The sequence below is a fragment of the Schistocerca americana genome, chromosome 2, assembly GCF_021461395.2.
Source record: "Schistocerca americana isolate TAMUIC-IGC-003095 chromosome 2, iqSchAmer2.1, whole genome shotgun sequence".
In the NCBI taxonomy this organism is placed as follows: Eukaryota; Metazoa; Arthropoda; class Insecta; order Orthoptera; family Acrididae; genus Schistocerca; species Schistocerca americana.
This window is the reverse complement of record NC_060120.1, coordinates 983687864-983706917: the sequence shown is the minus strand read 5'-3', so window position 1 is coordinate 983706917 and position 19054 is coordinate 983687864. Positions and strand designations below refer to the sequence as shown.

General features: G+C 39.3%; 1 protein-coding gene across 1 annotated transcript in view; it reads right to left on the bottom strand.

Annotated features, from left to right (window-relative positions):
- Window positions 1–19054, bottom strand: part of LOC124596265 (dynein axonemal heavy chain 7) — a 1038560-nt gene that overhangs the window by 636868 nt on the left and 382638 nt on the right. Inside the window, 2 exon segments of the mRNA XM_047135340.1 lie at window positions 798–1028; window positions 6181–6317. Of these exon segments, the coding sequence (XP_046991296.1) occupies window positions 798–1028; window positions 6181–6317 (368 nt within the window).

Sequence of the window (19054 nt, the reverse complement as noted above, 5' to 3'; positions counted from 1 at the left end):
TTGGGGAGAAGAGGAGTTTGTGGCACAACTTGACAAGAAGAAGGGACCGGTTGGTAGGACATTTTCTGAGGCATCAAGGGATCACAAATTTAGCGTTGGAGGGCAGCGTGGAGGGTAAAAATCGTAGAGGGAGACCAAGAGACGAATAAACTAAGCAGATTCAGAAGGCTGTAGGTTGTAGTAAGTACTGGGAGTTGAAGAAGCTTGCACAGGATAGAGTAGCATGGAGAGCTGCATCAAACCAGTCTCAGGACTGAAGACTACTACTACAACAACAACAACAACAACATCTCAGATTAAATTTGACATTAATATGTTACCTGATTTATATTAGCAGCTAAGGGAGTAAGCCATTTGTTAACAATCCAGCTTTGAAATTTCGTGGAAGGAACTGTGTGGTCATGTTGCACAACAACTTCTTTACATGTGTACAAAGTATGCCAGCACTTGCTCATGATATAAAAAATAGCATGCACCCTCGACGGTTAAGATAATGTCACACCTCATAGTGAAAGTGAGATGGGGCATCATCGTGCATAAAAATAGAAGCACTGGAATCTTGATGAAGTTGACGAAATAACCAATTTTGTAGTAAGTTAAGGTATGACATTCCTGTCACGGTTTTCTCCACAAAAAATAAAGATGCATGAACTGTGTCAAGAGCAATGGCACAAAATGCATTCCATTTTGATGACTTCTCTGGAATTTAAAAAAGAAAGCAAGGAAAGTGCACATATTTTAACACTACTCATGCTTATCTTTCTACGTTTTCTATGTATCTTACATTATTTACATACCTTTAGATTGTCAGGCAGTTCTGATCGTCCAGCATAACCTGGATTCATTGTTATAAATACAGCACAAGTTGGATCCAACTTTATTTCAGTTCCTTCAAAAACTAATGACACAACACCTGCATTTACTGCCCTCTGTATTGTTAGTATCTGTTGGGCAACAACAGACAATACTTCAAGGTCAATTCGATTGAACTCATCAAAACATGACCATGCTCCACAAGAAGCTAGTCCCTGTAGAGATAATAATTCAGATTATTGAAGCCTGATAAACATCTGTCAAGAAAAGAAATGTCTAAATCAGAAGCAAACCAGAACAAGAACTGCATAATAAAACTCTTTTAAATGAAAATTATAACACCTATTTACAATGGATTTATGCTTGTTTGCACATGGATGAATAGGGAAACATAAACAAAATAAATGATTTAATGTTTTTAAAATAACTACATTGTAAAAAGTGCAATGCTGAAGTTCAAGAATGTATTTTAATTTATTGATAAGAGGGTAATCATAAAATATAGTGTCAAAAGTGTTTAGGTGTGGGGCAGTAGGGTACTGCAATCCCATGTAAATACAACATTTTTCACATTTGTAAGTAATATTAGACACGTTGTAGATGGTAGGTGAAAACATGATTGTTAATAGTAAAAGAATTTGGCTAACCATCAACCATTCAGTACCCTCAATCCTCCCTCTGCAGCCTTCCTTCCAATCTTGCATTTCATAGGCTGTTATTTTGTGCAGATGTAAGACTTGTCATATAAAAGCACATTCCAACTCTTACTTCAGTCACAAGTATGCCCTGTCTAGCAAAAGGTATAGCCATGTGTGACAGCAGTCACATCATATATACTGCATGCACATCAATTAGTCAAAAATATTCATGTGGGAATGCTAGTTAACCAGCTGTCTACAAAGTCAAGTAACATAAACTATACTCAGGTTAACTGTAAAGTCAACCACTCAATTCCTGAAATACTGCATAGCAAAATATCAATGATATCAACAGCTGCTTGAGAACCTTTGTTTTTTGGATTGTTCCCCCAGCACAAGGTGCTCTTAACTGCACAACTAGGAACAATTCCTCCAATATATCCTCCGTTCTGGCAAAACCCTTTTTCCAACTCGCATGCTGCCTGTCTTAACTGTGTACTCCCCTTTACAATGTATATAAAGCTTATTTTTCCATTGTTACAAGCCTGCAGCCTCTTCTCTTTTCCCTCCCCATCCACAAACACCTCACTAAGCTTCTTTGTCCCCACATCTCTCACCACTCACTCTCAGTTACCACACTCCTTTCTTACTCCTAATCTCCCCACCACCCAACTAACCATTTGCCTAGGCAGCCACTCAGTCAATGACATTGTGGTCATAAAGTATGCGTTTGTGTGTGTGTTTTCCTAAAATTAAAAATGAGTGCTACTTCAATTGAAAGCTAATGAAATATTCTCAGAATATTCAGAGAAACTAATTAAATGTTGTTTCAGATATTAGAATTTGGCAGATACTTTACTAGAAAGAAATGAATCATGAGTCACTAGGAACAACCATGAGGAGGAGGTTAATTTTAGAATTATGATTCTGTCAGTTAATCACAACAAATTGCTCACTTTAAATAATGTTCTGATACCGTACACGCACAGTACAATTTTTCACATGTAGATGACTGGGGACGATTACAGCAGAAATTCAGGGTGATTGTTATTTAAGTTCCAGCTTTAAAACACTGTAAATAAAGAACCACTGTTCAAAATGCTGTCAACTGCAAACAGAATATTATGTCAGAAGAGGTAAAAACAACAACATTTATAATAATAGTAGTAGTAGTAGTAGTAATATTACTGTAAATTTTATGACTTGATGGCACTATGAGTGGTAGCATATACAAAAAAAAAAGATGTGGAGTACATGCCTGTTTCTCAGTTTGCACCTGAGATGCTCAACGTGATAGTCTCGATACAGGATTGCACACTGCTGGTAACGCTCTTTTACAAGAATAATCACTGTGTGCCAGTAGCTCAGGAGAAATTTGAGACCCTTGAGGATACAAAAAAAAGGCAGAAAATTATTATGAAATTTCAAAAGACAGATTCTTTTGAAGTGCAATGAGCAAAACAACTGATCCAACACCAGTAGAAGATGTGGCCACCGCATTATAGGGGGGACTGAGTGACAATGTTCATACAAACAGTGCACAGGGAATTGCCTGAACTCTGGACATGCCTCTGAGAGGGCACATAAAATTCTGCATAACATCCTACATTGCTATCCATGCAAAATTACCCATGTTCAGGAGTTGCTTCAAGCTGATATGCCAGTACGATAACGTTTGCCCTAGAAGTTCTTGTGCACATGGAAGTGTACAACGAATAGCTGTAGAACATTCTCTGTACAGACGAAGCCCATTTCCATCTCCAAGGACATGTCAATACACAGAATTGGAGAACATGCCCAATGTAAAATCTGCTTGCACATCAACCAGTATGCTTCATTCTGCAATGATAACTGTGTAGTGTTGATTGATAGTATTGGTTATCATAGGGCCATATTCTATTGAAGAGATGGGTTCTGCGAGTCCTGTTACCTGTAAAAGCAGTGGTAAATGCTATGAGAGTCATTTGTCTGCCAACATCATTCCAACTCTTCAACAGAGTGGATCTATGGTAGGATCATTTTCATGCAAAATAGCGCTTCTCCACACATTGTGTTGCCAGTGAATCAGCTGCTGCAAAGGCATTATCAGCCATCATTTCCCTACAGCCTGCCTGTCCAGGTCACCTGGTCTTAACCTATTTGACTTCTGGCTGTGGGGTTATCTGATGGGTGCTGTATTCAGTGCTCTGATTACAAATCTAGTGAAATGAAGCCACATTCTGTGCAAAGCATTTTGAATGTGACCCCTGAGGCATTTCGATCTGTTGTGGAACATGCTGTATCTCCGTCTCAGCTTGTGGTAGAAAACGGCGGACAGCATACTGAACACATCTCATGCCAGTCTCACAACAACTAAAAACTGATTTCATTGTTGCTTTTATGCAGTTCCTACCCTCAGTACAATTAAAAACTGATGCCATTGTTGCTTCTTACATGGGTTATGGGCATCAGGGTAATTAAAAACCAACTTATCCCATGCATTGCCATACAACCTAGCCATGGTGGAGAGGCTTACCTAACTAACAGTGCCACAATGGTTAAATGTTGAACTTGTGCAGCCATGTAGATTGCACAGCAGATTTGGTTCAATTTGCAGCTCACTCCATAGGCATTGAACTGTGAGTCATGTGTCATTTGCAACTGAATCCACTTACGTTATGATACTTATAGTGCCATCTATTGGGAAAATTTACATTCCACCCCCACCCCCATAATGTTTCTTCTCCTTCAATAATATTTTGTTAAAATTTTATGTCTTCTGTGCAGAGGTTCATTTTTGTACGGTGTTTTGAAACTGGAACTTTTAATCACCCCGTACTTAGTAAGCAAAATGAACTGGATCTATTACAACAGCACTCCAGGACAGAAGGGAACACAAAAGAGAAAACGAGCCTGTTGATGGGAGAATTTACATTTTGCAACAAGTTATTTACTACCATTCAAACAAAAATATGTTTAAGATTTTTTTATTTATTCACCATTCCTCTTGGGATCTGTGGAAGGTACATTAGCATATTTGTTTATCTTTGTAAATATTTATTGTCTACTCCTGTTTTTCTGACATTTTCTACATCCTACAGTATCTCCTCACTATGGATGTACTGGAATGAAAAATAACCTAATCTATTCTAAACATACTGTATGCTAAACATATTTGATAATTGTGATTGCTCTATTCTCTCAATGGTATTTGACAGAGGCCATAAAAATTAAATAACAGCAAATGAGAGCTATGTTCATAGCAAGTGATAAGTTTAAATATTATGTAGTATATAAAATTTTAGTACATTTCTCCAAATTAGTCACATCAGTCTAACAGAGCAGTGCAAACCCCCACCCCCCTTGCCCCCGCAAAAAAAAGGGGCTACGTGCTGGAACCTGGAAAGAAGCTTAAGAAGCTTCTGTATCCAAATTTTCCATTCATTTATGATAGAAATGCTGTTATATTCAATAAAAAGTTTATTAATGTATATGTATGCACAAAGTTAAGCTTTTGGTTGCTGAGCTAGGGTTAGCAATGAGCTTCCTGAATGCAGTACGGCATGCCTCATACCAGTCCCAATGGTCATTCCATGCAACTGAAACTGTAAACAGACTGGAGGAAAATTCTCTCTGTTGTCAGCATTTTCTTAGTTGACTTCAGTTTCAAACTGCTTTGTAATATGACCCAACACTGTAATCCCACTAAAATGAAAGAAAGACAGATAAAAAAGCTTCATCTGCCATCTAAAACCAATACTGGGGTTAATATAATGGAAGGAAACATTCCACGTGGGAAAAATTATATATAAAAACAAAGATGAGGTGACTTACCGAACAAAAGCGCTGGCAGGTCGATAGATACACAAACAAACACAAACATACACACAAAATTCAAGCTTTCGCAACAAACTGTTGCCTCATCAGGAAAGAGGGAAGGAGAGGGGAAGACGGAAGGAAGTGGGTTTTAAGGGAGAGGGTAAGGAGTCATTCCAATCCCGGGAGCGGAAAGACTTACCTTAGGGGGAAAAAAGGACAGGTATACACTAGCACACACGCACATATCCATCCACACATACAGACACAAGCAGACATATTTAAAGACCAAAATATGTCTGCTTGTGTCTGTATGTGTGGATGGATATGTGCGTGTGTGCTAGTGTATACCTGTCCTTTTTTCCCCCTAAGGTAAGTCTTTCCGCTCCCGGGATTGGAATGACTCCTTACCCTCTCCCTTAAAACCCACTTCCTTCCATCTTCCCCTCTCCTTCCCTCTTTCCTGATGAGGCAACAGTTTGTTGCGAAAGCTTGAATTTTGTGTGTATGTTTGTGTTTGTTTGTGTATCTATCGACCTGCCAGCGCTTTTGTTCGGTAAGTCACCTCATCTTTGTTTTTATATACAATACTGGGGTTATTACTATAATGTACACTGTCATGACACACTTTAGGTGTAGTCATATATTAATGCTGTGTTAAAACATCTAAATGAATATATACGACATTTGAGGCCGAAGCACTATTGACCCCTGCCGCATGTACACATCACTGGCATAGAGGGCTTGCAAGTTTGTGACAGACGTATACATTCAAAGCAGTTGAACTGTTAATAATCACAAAAAATAATAATATTCTACCCAACAAACAGCAGCAGCAGCAGTTAAAGTGTAGAGCATAGGTAATAGTTCAAACAAAAATCTGTTGTACAGCACTCAGTTTTATCAAAGAAAATGTTTTGGGTTACTGATATACCTTAAAAAATTTTCCTAAGGCAAGGTAGTCAAGCCCATCTGAGCAGTTGAATACAACACACTGTTTTGCAACAGCTTTGGCCAAATCCTTTGTTGTTTCAGTTTTTCCTGTGCCTGCAGGACCTTCTGGGGCACCACCTAAATGTCAAGACATATTTTGTTTTGAAAAGTTACATGTAGGGTACATGTAGGGTACATAAAAAAACATCAACTATAAAAAATTAATTAACACATCTGACACAAAAATAATTACCTAAAACGTGTTTCTCTGTTTAAGATGAGAAACGTATCCATATAAAACAAAAACTGTTAACATATGTTACCAAAAAGACAGCTTTGCACTGGGCTAAATATACATAATACAGAAACGAAAATTTCAAAACCACTCCTGCATTGGCCACCAGCTTCTATGATCAGAGTGTCTAATGAAGGTGTGTTGTACTGATACAGGTAGAGTTAGAAGTTACAGTGCTTCCTAACAGCAGCTCCAGGACATATGCAGAACTGTTGCATATCTAGAATTTGTTTCTGACCATCACCAGAAGTCATGCCTACTGACAAAAAGACATTTTTAAGGATAATAATTCCCTCAATATAGAACATTCATGTCCCAGTAACTCACCCATGGCAGTAGGGCTTCTCATGAAACTTCACACACTACATTTGCCAACCTGGGCGCAAAGAGTTGGCAAGACTTGTGAATAATGATAAACTTTAGCAGAGATAGGCAGATGCGTTCTCACCCTTAGACTGAGTGCTTCTAAATCTCAGAAACTAGTGTCAATATTACCAGTCGGCATACTGTTTATGAACCATCACAGCCGACTAGTCTCCCACTTTATATCAAAATTTGGAAATGAGTCTTCTTATCCCACTTGTAATATACAGGGTGATTCAAAAAGAATACCACAACTTTAGGAATTTAAAACTCTACAACGACAAAAGGCAGAGCTAAGCACTATCTGTCGGTGAATTAAGGGAGCTATAAAGTTTCATTTAGTTGTACATTTGTTCGCCATTTCAGCCAATAAAGTTTTTGGTCCCTTTTTCTTCGAAGGTGCTACTGTAACTGGACTACAGTATCTGGAGATGTTAGAGAATTGGTTGTTCCCTCAGCACGAACAAGAAGCACAACAATTCATATTTCAGCAGGATGGAGCGCCACCACATTGGCACTTATCTGTCCATAACTACCTGAACGTCAACTACCTGAGGCGATGGATCGGCCGCCAGGCAGCCTGTGACAGAGCACTTCATCACTGGCCTCCAAGAAGCCCTGATCTTACCCCCTGCGATTTTTTCTTATGGGGGTATGTTAAGGATATGGTGTTTCGGCCACCTCTCCCAGCCACCATTGATGATTTGAAACGAGAAATAACAGCAGCTATCCAAACTGTTACGCCTGATATGCTACAGAGAGTGTGGAACGAGTTGGAGTATCGGGTTGACATTGCTCGTGTGTCTGGAGGGGGCCATATTGAAAATCTCTGAACTTGTTTTTGAGTGAAAAAAAACCTTTTTAAATACTCTTTGTAATGATGTATAACAGAAGGTTATATTATGTTTCTTTCATTAAATACACATTTTTAAAGTTGTGGTATTCTTTTTGAATCACCCTGTATTTGGTTGAGCCAGTAGCAAAAATTAACTCACCACACAGTCCACTGTGTAGCTTAGTGAGCATAGGTTCACCAATACTGAGTCCAGCTAAGTATGTGTTGTCACTTTATAACATGCAGGGGCAGTTTTACAAACTTTCAGTATGCCATCTGCTTTTCAAGGTGTAATGAAGACAGTTGTATTCACAGTGCTTTCTTCCAAATCTTCATGGAATATTTCTGGCTTAGATTCTTTTGACATTTTTGGATTGTCAATCCACAATAAGTGCTGGAAATTTCAACAGATGTGCCTACAAATTTAGTGAACTTTTTAGTGATAGTCTTGGTTGTACAAACAATTTTTTACCTCACATGTACCGAAAGGCAATGCACAGTTGTGTTGAGCTAGACAAGTGCGCATGCCCATTAGGGAAAAGGTCACTGAAAAATTACAGTAATGGCAAGCTGATGGGGTCATTTATCCTTTGCAAGCCTTCAGGATGACTTCAACTACGTGTTGATTTTAAGTCGACGACTCTCAGACATGATGTGACGAAGCAAGCTGGGATATTTTTACTTCACCTATTGTTTTGCCACCTGCCTCCTTAAAATTCATTTCTTCATTTTTGACTAATTACCATTAACGTACATGAGTATAATCTGCATTTCCATAAAAGAGAAAGGTTGACCCTCAGTATTAAAGAATATACCACCAGATTTAATTTTGTGCTTAGTTTTATGTATGTAATTGATTTTCTAATTTATTTTGGCTATTATTAGTTAGTATGTTTTGTTATAGGGTGAAATTAGTAATTGTTTCGTAACTTAAATTCTATAATTGACTTATAAACAAATATAAATTCTGTACTAATTATAAACATTTCGAGGACAAACTAATACTATTCTTAAAGGGTCTATTTGAATATATTCGAAAACATGTTAGCAAAGCCAGCCCTTAATTGATTCCCAAGTAATTAAAAGTTTTGTCAAAAGTATTGTTTGCATAACTACATCTGTTAATTTCATGATTTAAACAAATAATTCACCCTAACTCTTGTAGTAGAAGAAACTGTTAAAAAGACGGAATTTTTTTCATGCATTCAGTTAATTGAATGAGGTATGTTTTAATGGTAATTTCTGTAAATTAAACACCACAAAATGTGTAATTTCTGTGCCTATTATTGTGAGAATATATAAGGGCCCGATTTTTGGTCACGAAACAGTGAGTCCACAGCCAAATTTCAGATGAGAAACCCATAATGGTTAGATCAACAACAATGCATCCACTTAACTGTGAAATAAGTGTAATAGGCCGTATGCTAAAAGAATGAAAGCGTCTGTTCAATATGTACCGTAATATTCAGCAAGAACTGTGTGGTTAGGCTTTTACTGCTTGTAGATGTTCAACAGTAAACTGTTGTAGCTGTTTGTGGATATTTGCTTGCAACCTATTAATGAGGCTTATCGAAAGTTAAACAATAGTACACTGGCCATATAACTGTGTAATATTGCGGGGTTGTGAACAATGAAAGTAAAGAACTGTGAAACCCAACTGTGCACTTGTTGGCTACATCTTTTACAGTAGTTGGTACTGCACTTCCAACCCCTATTTTTTCATTCAGTATCACAACACAGTACGTCAACACTGAGGACCATCAACAAAGAAATAAAGCAGGTGAACTTCACATATGGAGCCCTGGGCACTATTGTAGTTGGGCACCATAAACTAGGACTCACGAACTTTGAATAGTGAACATATGAAGGAAGTGCAACAGCCAATCAGTGCATGGGTTTCATGGTCACAGTATAACAGCAGCCAATCAGTGAGTGGGTTCTATGGAAGCAGCCACTGAGTACAGGAGCAGCCAATCAGCATGCAGGTCCACACAGCTGACCAGGATAAACAAGACACATCGCTGACAGAATTACTACCTGTAGCCGCCATGCAGATGACAAATTGAGATGACAAATGCAGCAGCAGTAGGTGAGTGATTAAAAACAAGGCAATTTCGTAGCAAAAGTTGTTTTATATTAAATGATACATAATGAGTGGTCATAATGAACAAGACAGTGTGATGGTAGACAAGGGACAACAGAAGGAATTAATGGGGACTGGTTCTGTAGATGACAGTGGGTTTGAATCAGACGTGAATGTAACTTTGAATGATGGGGACAAAAGTCCTATTGTAGATGAAATGATAAAAGCGTCATCTACAGTGTATGGTGAGGTGAGCAAAATGGATGAGAACAGTACTGAAGTGGATGAAATTGTTAAGGCTAAGGGGGAGGAACCTAGTAGCGAAAGTCAGCAGGGGAAAATGTTTATGGCAGATGGGAAAGTGGAAGTGATGTTAAGGCAAATTATGAGTAGTTTCAGTAATATGAGTACGAAAGAAGACATTAGTAGGGTGGAAAACAGTGAGACATTAGTAGTTTTAAAACTGACATCACTAGCTTAAAGGATGAACTAAAGAAAGAAATTAAAAAGGAAATTAAGGTAGTCAGCTCTAATTTTTCAGAATTAAATTAGTAGGTTCAGGCAGTAGTTAAAGACTGTGGTGAATGATAAAGAAAGTAGAGCAGAATACTAATGAGAAACTAACATTAATCAGTAGTAAATGTATAGAAGACAGAAAGAAACATTGTGGTGACTGTAGTAGGAGGATGGAGACTTCCAAAAAACAGTGTAAAGATGAAGCCAAAGCTGCCAGGAAATTTTGTGTTGAAGACAGGGTTAAACTTGAGAACCAAATTGATCAGATTAAAAATGATTTTGAAACCGAGGATTGAAACCAAGTGTGCAGTAGTGGTAGAGGAAAAAAACTGATAAAAGTAAATAAAAATGTAGATTCAAAATTGAACCATATGGGGAAGTGCATCCACTGGATTTCATTAGATAATTTAATGATTTGCCTGAAACATGGAATGACAAAGAAAAAATGTCATTTGTGAGAGGTTTTTTGAAAGGGGATGCTTATGGGTGGGCAGCTCAGGTAGCTGATAGTTGTACTTCATAGCAAAGCTTTGAGTAAGCATTTTCAGATGAATATTGTTCCAAAGAGAAGCAGCAGACACTTTTGAGTGAATTTTGGGGAGGAGAGAGATTTGTCTTCAGGAAGGATACTGTGAAAGGTTTCTGTCAACTTTGGACAAACAAACTGAAATATTTGGACAAAGAGCTAGGCAGTGAATCAACAATTATGGGTTTAGAAACTATGGTGCCTCTGAAAGTTAGAGTATTGCTTGTACCTGCCCCTAGGGGTAATATTAGTGATTTCTTGAATAATGCTGGTAAATTGGAGAGGGGGAAACCCTCAGTGGAAGATCGTAGGAGGAATTCTGATGACAATAATCAATCAGGGAGACAATTTCAGGTAAATAGGATTAACAGGACTGATTACAGTAGATATTCAAGGAATGGTTGGGTGGAGGATAGCCAGAATCAGCACGGAAATAATAGGAGAATTTCAGGTAACAAAAATAGAGGAGATGATTTTAATTCTGAAACAAACCATTTGAACTAGATAATACTCCAGTTTTGGCTCACACTAGGGCAGGTAGTGATGAAGAACCATGTGTCTGTAAATGTGCTGTAATAACAGGTGAGGGTAATGTAAATGATAGTAGTAAGATGAGTGTAATTTCTAACTCTAGTGAGATGTTGAATGATGGTACAGGTAGCAATATTTATCTCATAAAAGGAGAGGAGGAACTTACTGTAATGTGCATTGAATCAGAAGTAAGACCTACAAGCAAGTAGGGGGTTCAACATTATGTGTTGGATTCATTATGTGGCGATAATGCTTACACCAGCTGGTTGTCTCATTTTTCATGTTTCCTGAGGCAGTCAAACTCTTCTCCTATCCTATCTGTAGTTTATAAGTGAATCAGAATTATTCTACTTTGACTGTCATGCGATTTTGTGCAGCAGGATACTTTAAGTATAGAAATATTTTAGAAAAAGATTTCTCCATGGTTATCTATGTATATATTTTATTATGTTGTAGTAGTTATAAGTAATGGGATCACAAGAGGATTGAAGAAAGTAAATTGGTACCATGGTTAAGGAATTTCTGTCAAATAAAGAGGTAAGACAAACTGAAAATGAAAGGTATGAGCATATGTGGACTATAATTAAAATCTGAAGTAATCAGCTCATGTGTGAAATTAGTAGAACTTGGTGCAGCAGCAGAGGCAATACGCAGTAAAACCGATTTTGGATATTATGTCTTATCATTAATTGTGGTATAATAGAAGTGTTTGTGTTCAGTGCAATAAGTATATGCAGATATCTACCCTTAGAAGTGTGTCATGGTACAGCCTTTTCTAACATTAAGGAATTACAACTTCAAACATATGAGGGTTGACTGAAAAGTAGTGCCTCCACCTTAGTAACTCCTTAACAGTTGGCAGCATTGGTACGCGGCAGGTACTGGCTTGTTCCATAGCCTCTTCTTTACAGCTCCAGTTGGACGAAAGCCTTAGCATTGAATGGTTGTGTTGCTACAGTGTAAATTATGGAACCCCACGCAGATGGTAAGTCAATGCGATTTAAGCCACATGCAGTCACTGAATTCTTTACAACAGAAGGTGTCACCCCAAAGGAGATTCAACTGAGAATGAAAGGGGTTTATGGTGATTGTGTTGATGTGAGTACTGTGCATTTTTGGGCGAGTAAGTTTAAAGATGTTGAGGCAGGAACATCTGACCTGCATGACAAACAACGAGTTGGACATCCTGTGACAGCAACCACTGAGTTTCACAAGAAAAATGTCAACAGATTGATTCAGGATGATTGTCGTATCAGTCAGAGAGAAACTGCAAGCAAAATCGGAATTTCACAAAAAAGTGTGGGTCTGATTATTGCTTTGCTTGGCTATCGGAAGATCTGGGCATGATGGGTACCCTGGATGCTGACTCCTGAAATGCACTCAGTCTTGAAATTTGCCAGGAACTCCTCTCATGTTGTGAGAATGAAGGTGACACCTTTCTTCACTCAATCGTGACAGGAGACAAAATGTGGGTATGTCATTATGACCCGGAGATGAAACGTCAGTCTATAGGATATCAACACAAACACTCTCCCCAGAAAAAGGAATTCAAGACATAGCCCTCAGCTGGAAAAATCATGGCCACAGTGTTCTGGGACACAGATGGTGTTATCTATGATGATTTCCTTGATCATGGAACAACAATAAATTCAGAGCATTACATCACAATGCTGCAAATGATGCCTAAAAAGGGTCTGAAAGGAAAAGGGAAATGTTTTCCTGCAGCATAGCAATGCCAAACCTCACACTTCACACGCCGCCAGAGCAGAACTTCAGAGACTGAATGTCACCACCATATGGCATCTTCCATACAGTCCAGATTTAGCACTGTCTGGCCTCTATCTGTTCCCGATAACGAAAGGCTATCTGCGGGGACATCACTGTGAGACTGTGGTTGAGGAAACAGTGTCAAATTCTTCCGTGATATCTTCAGAAAATTTGTTCATCATTGGCAGAAATGAATCTAATTAGCTGGTGATTATGTGCAAAAGTGAATATTGGTAATTAAAGATCACATTCTAAGTATTATTACTGTGTTTGATTTATTAAAATATTCCTATCCAAATCCAATTAACGAAGGTGGAGGCATTACTTTTCATTCAACCCTCATAGTTGCCAGAAGTAATGTGTGGAAAGAATAAGCAAGAGTTGTATGTAATTTGCCCTTCAGGCTATAATTTTAAGCAATTTGACGGAATACAGTGAAATAATAGTTTTTCTAAGTGATAATTTTGCCTGATTAGTAATGAGAGTTATGTTTGCCTTATAATAAGGCGCTGTTACTGTGGACTGTTTTTCAGTAGATTCAATTTTGCATTGGCTAAGCAGAGCAGGTGTTTATTTCTTAGTTAATGAAGCAATAATGAAATAACAAAATAATGAATAATGTTAGGGTCTTAATGGTTAGGGAGCCTGTCTCTGTAGTAGAAATATTTTTTGAGAATGCACTCCACTAGCTAACGAGGTAAGAAAGGTAAGTAAAATAATGGAGCTGACAGACATGACTAATGCAAAAGAGTACTGTACACAAACAAATGTGGTGTAACTGTATTGATGATCTAATTTTGAACTATGCAACGTGGGTACTATGCAAATTGTGTAATTCATGACACTGTAGCTGGGAATGAGAGATTAACAGAAAGAGCAATATTTTAGTGAGGTACATGCCATTGGATCTATAGGTTACCTGAAAACTTCTATTTGTGTTCCAAGGAATTTGAGCTTAAAGTGGTAATACTGGAATGAAGAACAGTAATTTTGCTGATTAACTGATAACTGTGGTGCTAGACTGATGTGAATATTCTGACAGTTAAACTATTTGGTAACTTTTTGTGAGGATTTAATTTTCTGATTGAATGAGAGTAGTACTCAGAGTTGAGTGGAGAAGTAAACCTGTCTGCTTGTGTCTGTGTATGTGCGGATGGATATGTGTGTGTGTCCGCGCGAGTGTATACCTGGCCTTTTTTCCCCCTAAGGTAAGTCTTTCCGCTCCCGGGATTGGAATGACTCCTTACCCTCTCCCTTAAAACCCACATCCTTTTGTCTTTCCCTCTCCTTCCCTCTTTCCTGATGAGGCAACAGTTTGTTGCAAAAGCTTGAATTTCGTGTGTATGTTTGTGTTTGTTTGTGTGTCTATCGACCTGCCAGCACTTTCGTTCGGTAAGTCACATCATCTGTGTTTTTAGATATATTTTTCCCACGTGGAATGTTTCCCTCTATTATATTCAATCATTAATTTGTGCTTAGTTTTATGTATGTAATTGATTTTCTAATTTATTTTAACTATTACTAGTTAGTATCTTTTGTTATAGGGTGTAATTAGTAATTATTTCATAAATCAAATGTGTGTGAAATCTTACGGGACTTAACTGCTAAGGTCATCAGTCCCTAAGCTTACACACTACTTAACCTAAATTATCCTAAGGACAGACACACACACCCATGCCCGAAGGAGGACCCAAACCTCCGCCGGGACCAGTCGCACAGTCCATGACTGGAGCACCTTAGACCGCTCGGCTAATCCCGCACGGCAATTTTTTTCATAACTTAAATTCTATTGTTGACCTATAAACAAATATAAATTCTGTACTAGTTATAAATATTTGGTGGAAAAACTAATAGTACCCGTGAAGGAACTATTTGACTCTATTCAAAAACATGTTAGCCAAGTCAGCCTTTAATTCATTACCAAGCAATTAACAGTTTTGTCAAAGTGGTGTTTGCATAACTATGTCTGTTAATTTCATGATTTAAATAAATAATTCACCCTAACTCTTGTAGTAGAAGAAACCGTTAAAAAAAATGGAATTTTTCCAAGTTTTCAGTTAATTGAATGAGGTATGGTTCAGTTTTAATTTCTGTAAATTAAATATCAGAAAATGTGTAGTTTCAGTTCCTATTATTGTGAAGATATATAAGGGCCCGATTTTTGGTCACGAGACCGGAATTTTTACATCATATGAATTCCATACATGAAAATATTAAGTTCACTATGGAAACTGAAAAAGATGGTTGTTTGCCATTTTTAGATGTTCTGGTATGGCGCGAGAATGATGGCACACTTGGTCATTCGGTGTATAGGAAACCGACCCATACAGATTTGTATCTGCAAGCTACCAGTTGCCACCATCTGCCACAAACAGTGGGTGTCCTTAAAACTTTAATCCACTGTGCCCATACTATTTCTGATGTCGACAGTCTTCAAGCAGAACTGAAACACCTGCAAAAAGTATTCCTGATGAATGGCTTTTCAACTAACCAAGTGAACAGAGCTATGCAGTCCTACAAATGACGCAACAAGGAAGAAGAAGAGGTCTTCTGGTCAACGGCTTATCTACCTTTTATTGGGAACATCTCGTCACAGATAGGTAGAATATTGAGGAAGCATCAAGTTAGAGTCATCTTTCGCCCTCTTCCCAAAATATCATCACTGGTGGGATCCGTTAAAGACGACCTGGACCTATGTAGATCAAGTGTCTACAAAATTCCGTGTGATTGCAGCAAGTCATATATAGGGCAGACAACAAGAACAGTGCAGGAACGTATTGTGGAACACCAGCGGCATACTCGCCTTCTCCAACCCACCAAGTCCGCAATCGCTGAACATTGCATTTCTACTGGCCATTCTATGAATTACAATGATACAAAAATTGTGGCTCAAACATCAAATTTCTGGAGTTCAATTATAAATGAATCCATAGAAATAAAATTGTCAGACAGCGAGACTCTTTTATCAATCGAGATAGTGGTTACCAGTTAAATTCTGCTTGGAACCCCATTGTAGAGAAACTTTGTAGTCAACGTAGTTATCGGTATAAAGATGAAGATCAATCTGATATCGAAATGCCAAGTTTTCACCACGGAGGGCGCCAGGCGCAGCACCCGGAGTTGTGAATGTGCACGCTAAACAGTACATGCGCAGCGCATGCGCAATGCAGCCCCCTTTGGCTTTAAATAGCAGAGCTCAGCGCGTATTCAGCAGTACTTCTCTAGCTGTACTCACCTGAAGATGGCCAAAAGACTTTGTGCTGAAATATCGTGGCTAGATGTTACTGACTTACGGCAGTTCTCCCGTGTTTTTATGGAACAATCAGTACGCCGGGAAAATTTCAAACATCACATACTTGGTGGATGCTTGCCTCCAATGGCCTTTGGATAACTATGCAAAGAAATTTTTGGTTATTACCACTCATCTCGAGCTATTAGAACTTCAATGCATGCCCTTCAGCAGTGCCTCAGCACTGGCAATCTTGCTCAAATGTCCTGGATGACACTGTCATGTATGGACATTCTGCAGAAGAACCTTTAGGCAGTCTCAAGAGCCTTTTTCAATTACTGTTATTGGCAGGCTTCAAGCATCACAAAGGTGAATGCTCTTATTTCCAGATGGAAATGTAATATCTCGGACACGTCATTTATGTCACCATCAAAGATTTCCTGGGTCCCAGAACCCTAAAATAACTGCAAGAAGAGTTAGGCAACCTGGACAACAACTTCAAATTCATTCCTCATGCCTCTCTGATTGCAGCTCTGCTTCACAAGTTATGGCTGTTCCATTTGCATGGACCAAGGAATGTCAGATGGCTTTTGATCAGTTGAAATGGGCACTACGTAGTAACATGTACTCCATACATTTATATCCAAATAAACCAGTTGTGTTAGTGGTTGATGCTTCTTCTATTGGCCTATGTGCCATTCTGTTGCGTCGTGTCAGATCAGCAGATCATCCAATAGAATTTGCCTCCAAACTTCTGACTAAGACTTAGGCAAATTACAGTCACATTGAAAAAGAAGCACTGGCAATCATTTATGGTGTAACCAGGTTTCATCATTAACTCTATGGAAGGACGTTCTGCTTGGTCATGGATAATAGGCCACTAACTTCCCTCTTCCACCACGCCAAGCCTATTCCACCATGGTCTTTACTGCTGTTGAATTACAGAACTACCACTACAGAATCTTGATGTGTTGTCAACGTCACCAGTGGACAAGGATGATCAGTTTGACTCCTCTGAACCATTATGTTGTCAGGTAGATGTTCTGGATCGTTCCACAGTTCACAATTTTCCCATGGACTTTCGTTCATAGCACAGGTGACAGCTGTAGATACATATTTACGAATTTTGCTGAATTGCTTGTGCACAATGTGGCCAAGTAGAGTGAAAGACATAGTTCATCCACAAGTACATCAATACTTGGGTCACCATCAAGCCTGTCAGTACAGCATGGTGTTTTATAGTTAAACACTAAGAATGACCAGGCCCAGGTCATCATCCCATGCACCATTCAGCAGGATGTTTTAAAGTTTTTGCATCAGGGACACTAGGGTATAGTGAAGACAAAGCAGTTTGCTTGAAGCCATTGTTCTTGGCCAGGGATAGATGTCCAGACTGAAGACATGATGTCACGCTGCGCTGCTTGCATGGAGTAACTAGCATTTTCACCTCAGAAAAGAATGACCATGGGCCAGCGGTCCAACAAAATGTATCCACAATGATTTTGCTGTACCTTTCTGGAACACACAATGGCTTATTTTAGTGGGTGCCTTCAGTCATTTACCCTTTGTGGTTCCAATGGACTCTATGATGTCTACCAGTACTATTAGAACACTTACTTCAATTTTTTGCATCAACGGCTTGCAGGAAGTGTTTGTGTCAAATAATGCACAGAAATGTTAGTGTCAGATGGTGCACTTCAGTTCACCACACAGGAAATTGAACAGTTTTGCACAGCCAACGGTACTGAACATGTGACCACAGCACCGTTTCATCAGCACTCAAATGGTGGAGCTGAACTTTTCGTGTGAACGTTCAAGGTGTGGATGAGTCAGTTCTGTGGAACTCACTCATGGGAGCAAGCCTTGCAACTGTTTCTGTCCACCTACTGTGTGATGCCTCAAGATGGACCTCCCCAGTTGAACTCCTGCAGAGCCATTGGCATTGCACCCTGTTTCTTCATCTGCTGGTCAGTAAAACGTTTCTCATTTTCAGATCTAGGACACAGTACTCTATGTCCTTTGACACAACATGTTCTTGGTTTCTCCCCTACAGGGTCGCTGCTCAAAAGACACTGGAACCAGCTTCGTCCTCTGAGATTCTGTCAGCCTGCTGCTGTGTTTTGTTTTACAGATTCAGCATGCAGCCTGGAGCTAGGGTTGTGGCTATCCACTGTCTGCCACCCCTCTTTGAAGGGTGCCCTCCGGCGATCAACACTCCGGCCCTGGATGTAGGAGTATGCCCTTCCTGCCATTTGCCAGGGGTTCCTGTAGGGGCTGAGGGAGAATGCCAGTGCATGGACAGAGGCCTGTTGCCAGCTTCAGTCCTGGTTCCCATCCCATCTGCTGCATCTGCACTAAAGCTAGCCCTTGCCATCAGTTCACACCACAACCATATCAGACGATGACCAGGAGATCTGCGGCATCTGGGGGAGGGAAGGGGGGACGGGGGGGGGGGGGGGGGGGGGGGGAGTGTGGCGGTGTAAGCACAGCGCACACCATAATGCAGCACTGTAGGTGTTGATAGGTTGACAACCCACTCCAGAGATGGCATATAGCCCAGTGATTGCTGCACCAAGAGTTTCAGTAGAAGTGATGTGCACCAGCACCACAGCAAAGTGGGCAATTCAAAGGCAGCTCAATTATCAAAAAGACCTCCTTCTACTTGTATACATCACACCACATCATATGCTTCTAGCAAGTCCACACCAGCATGTCTTCAGTGAACATTCT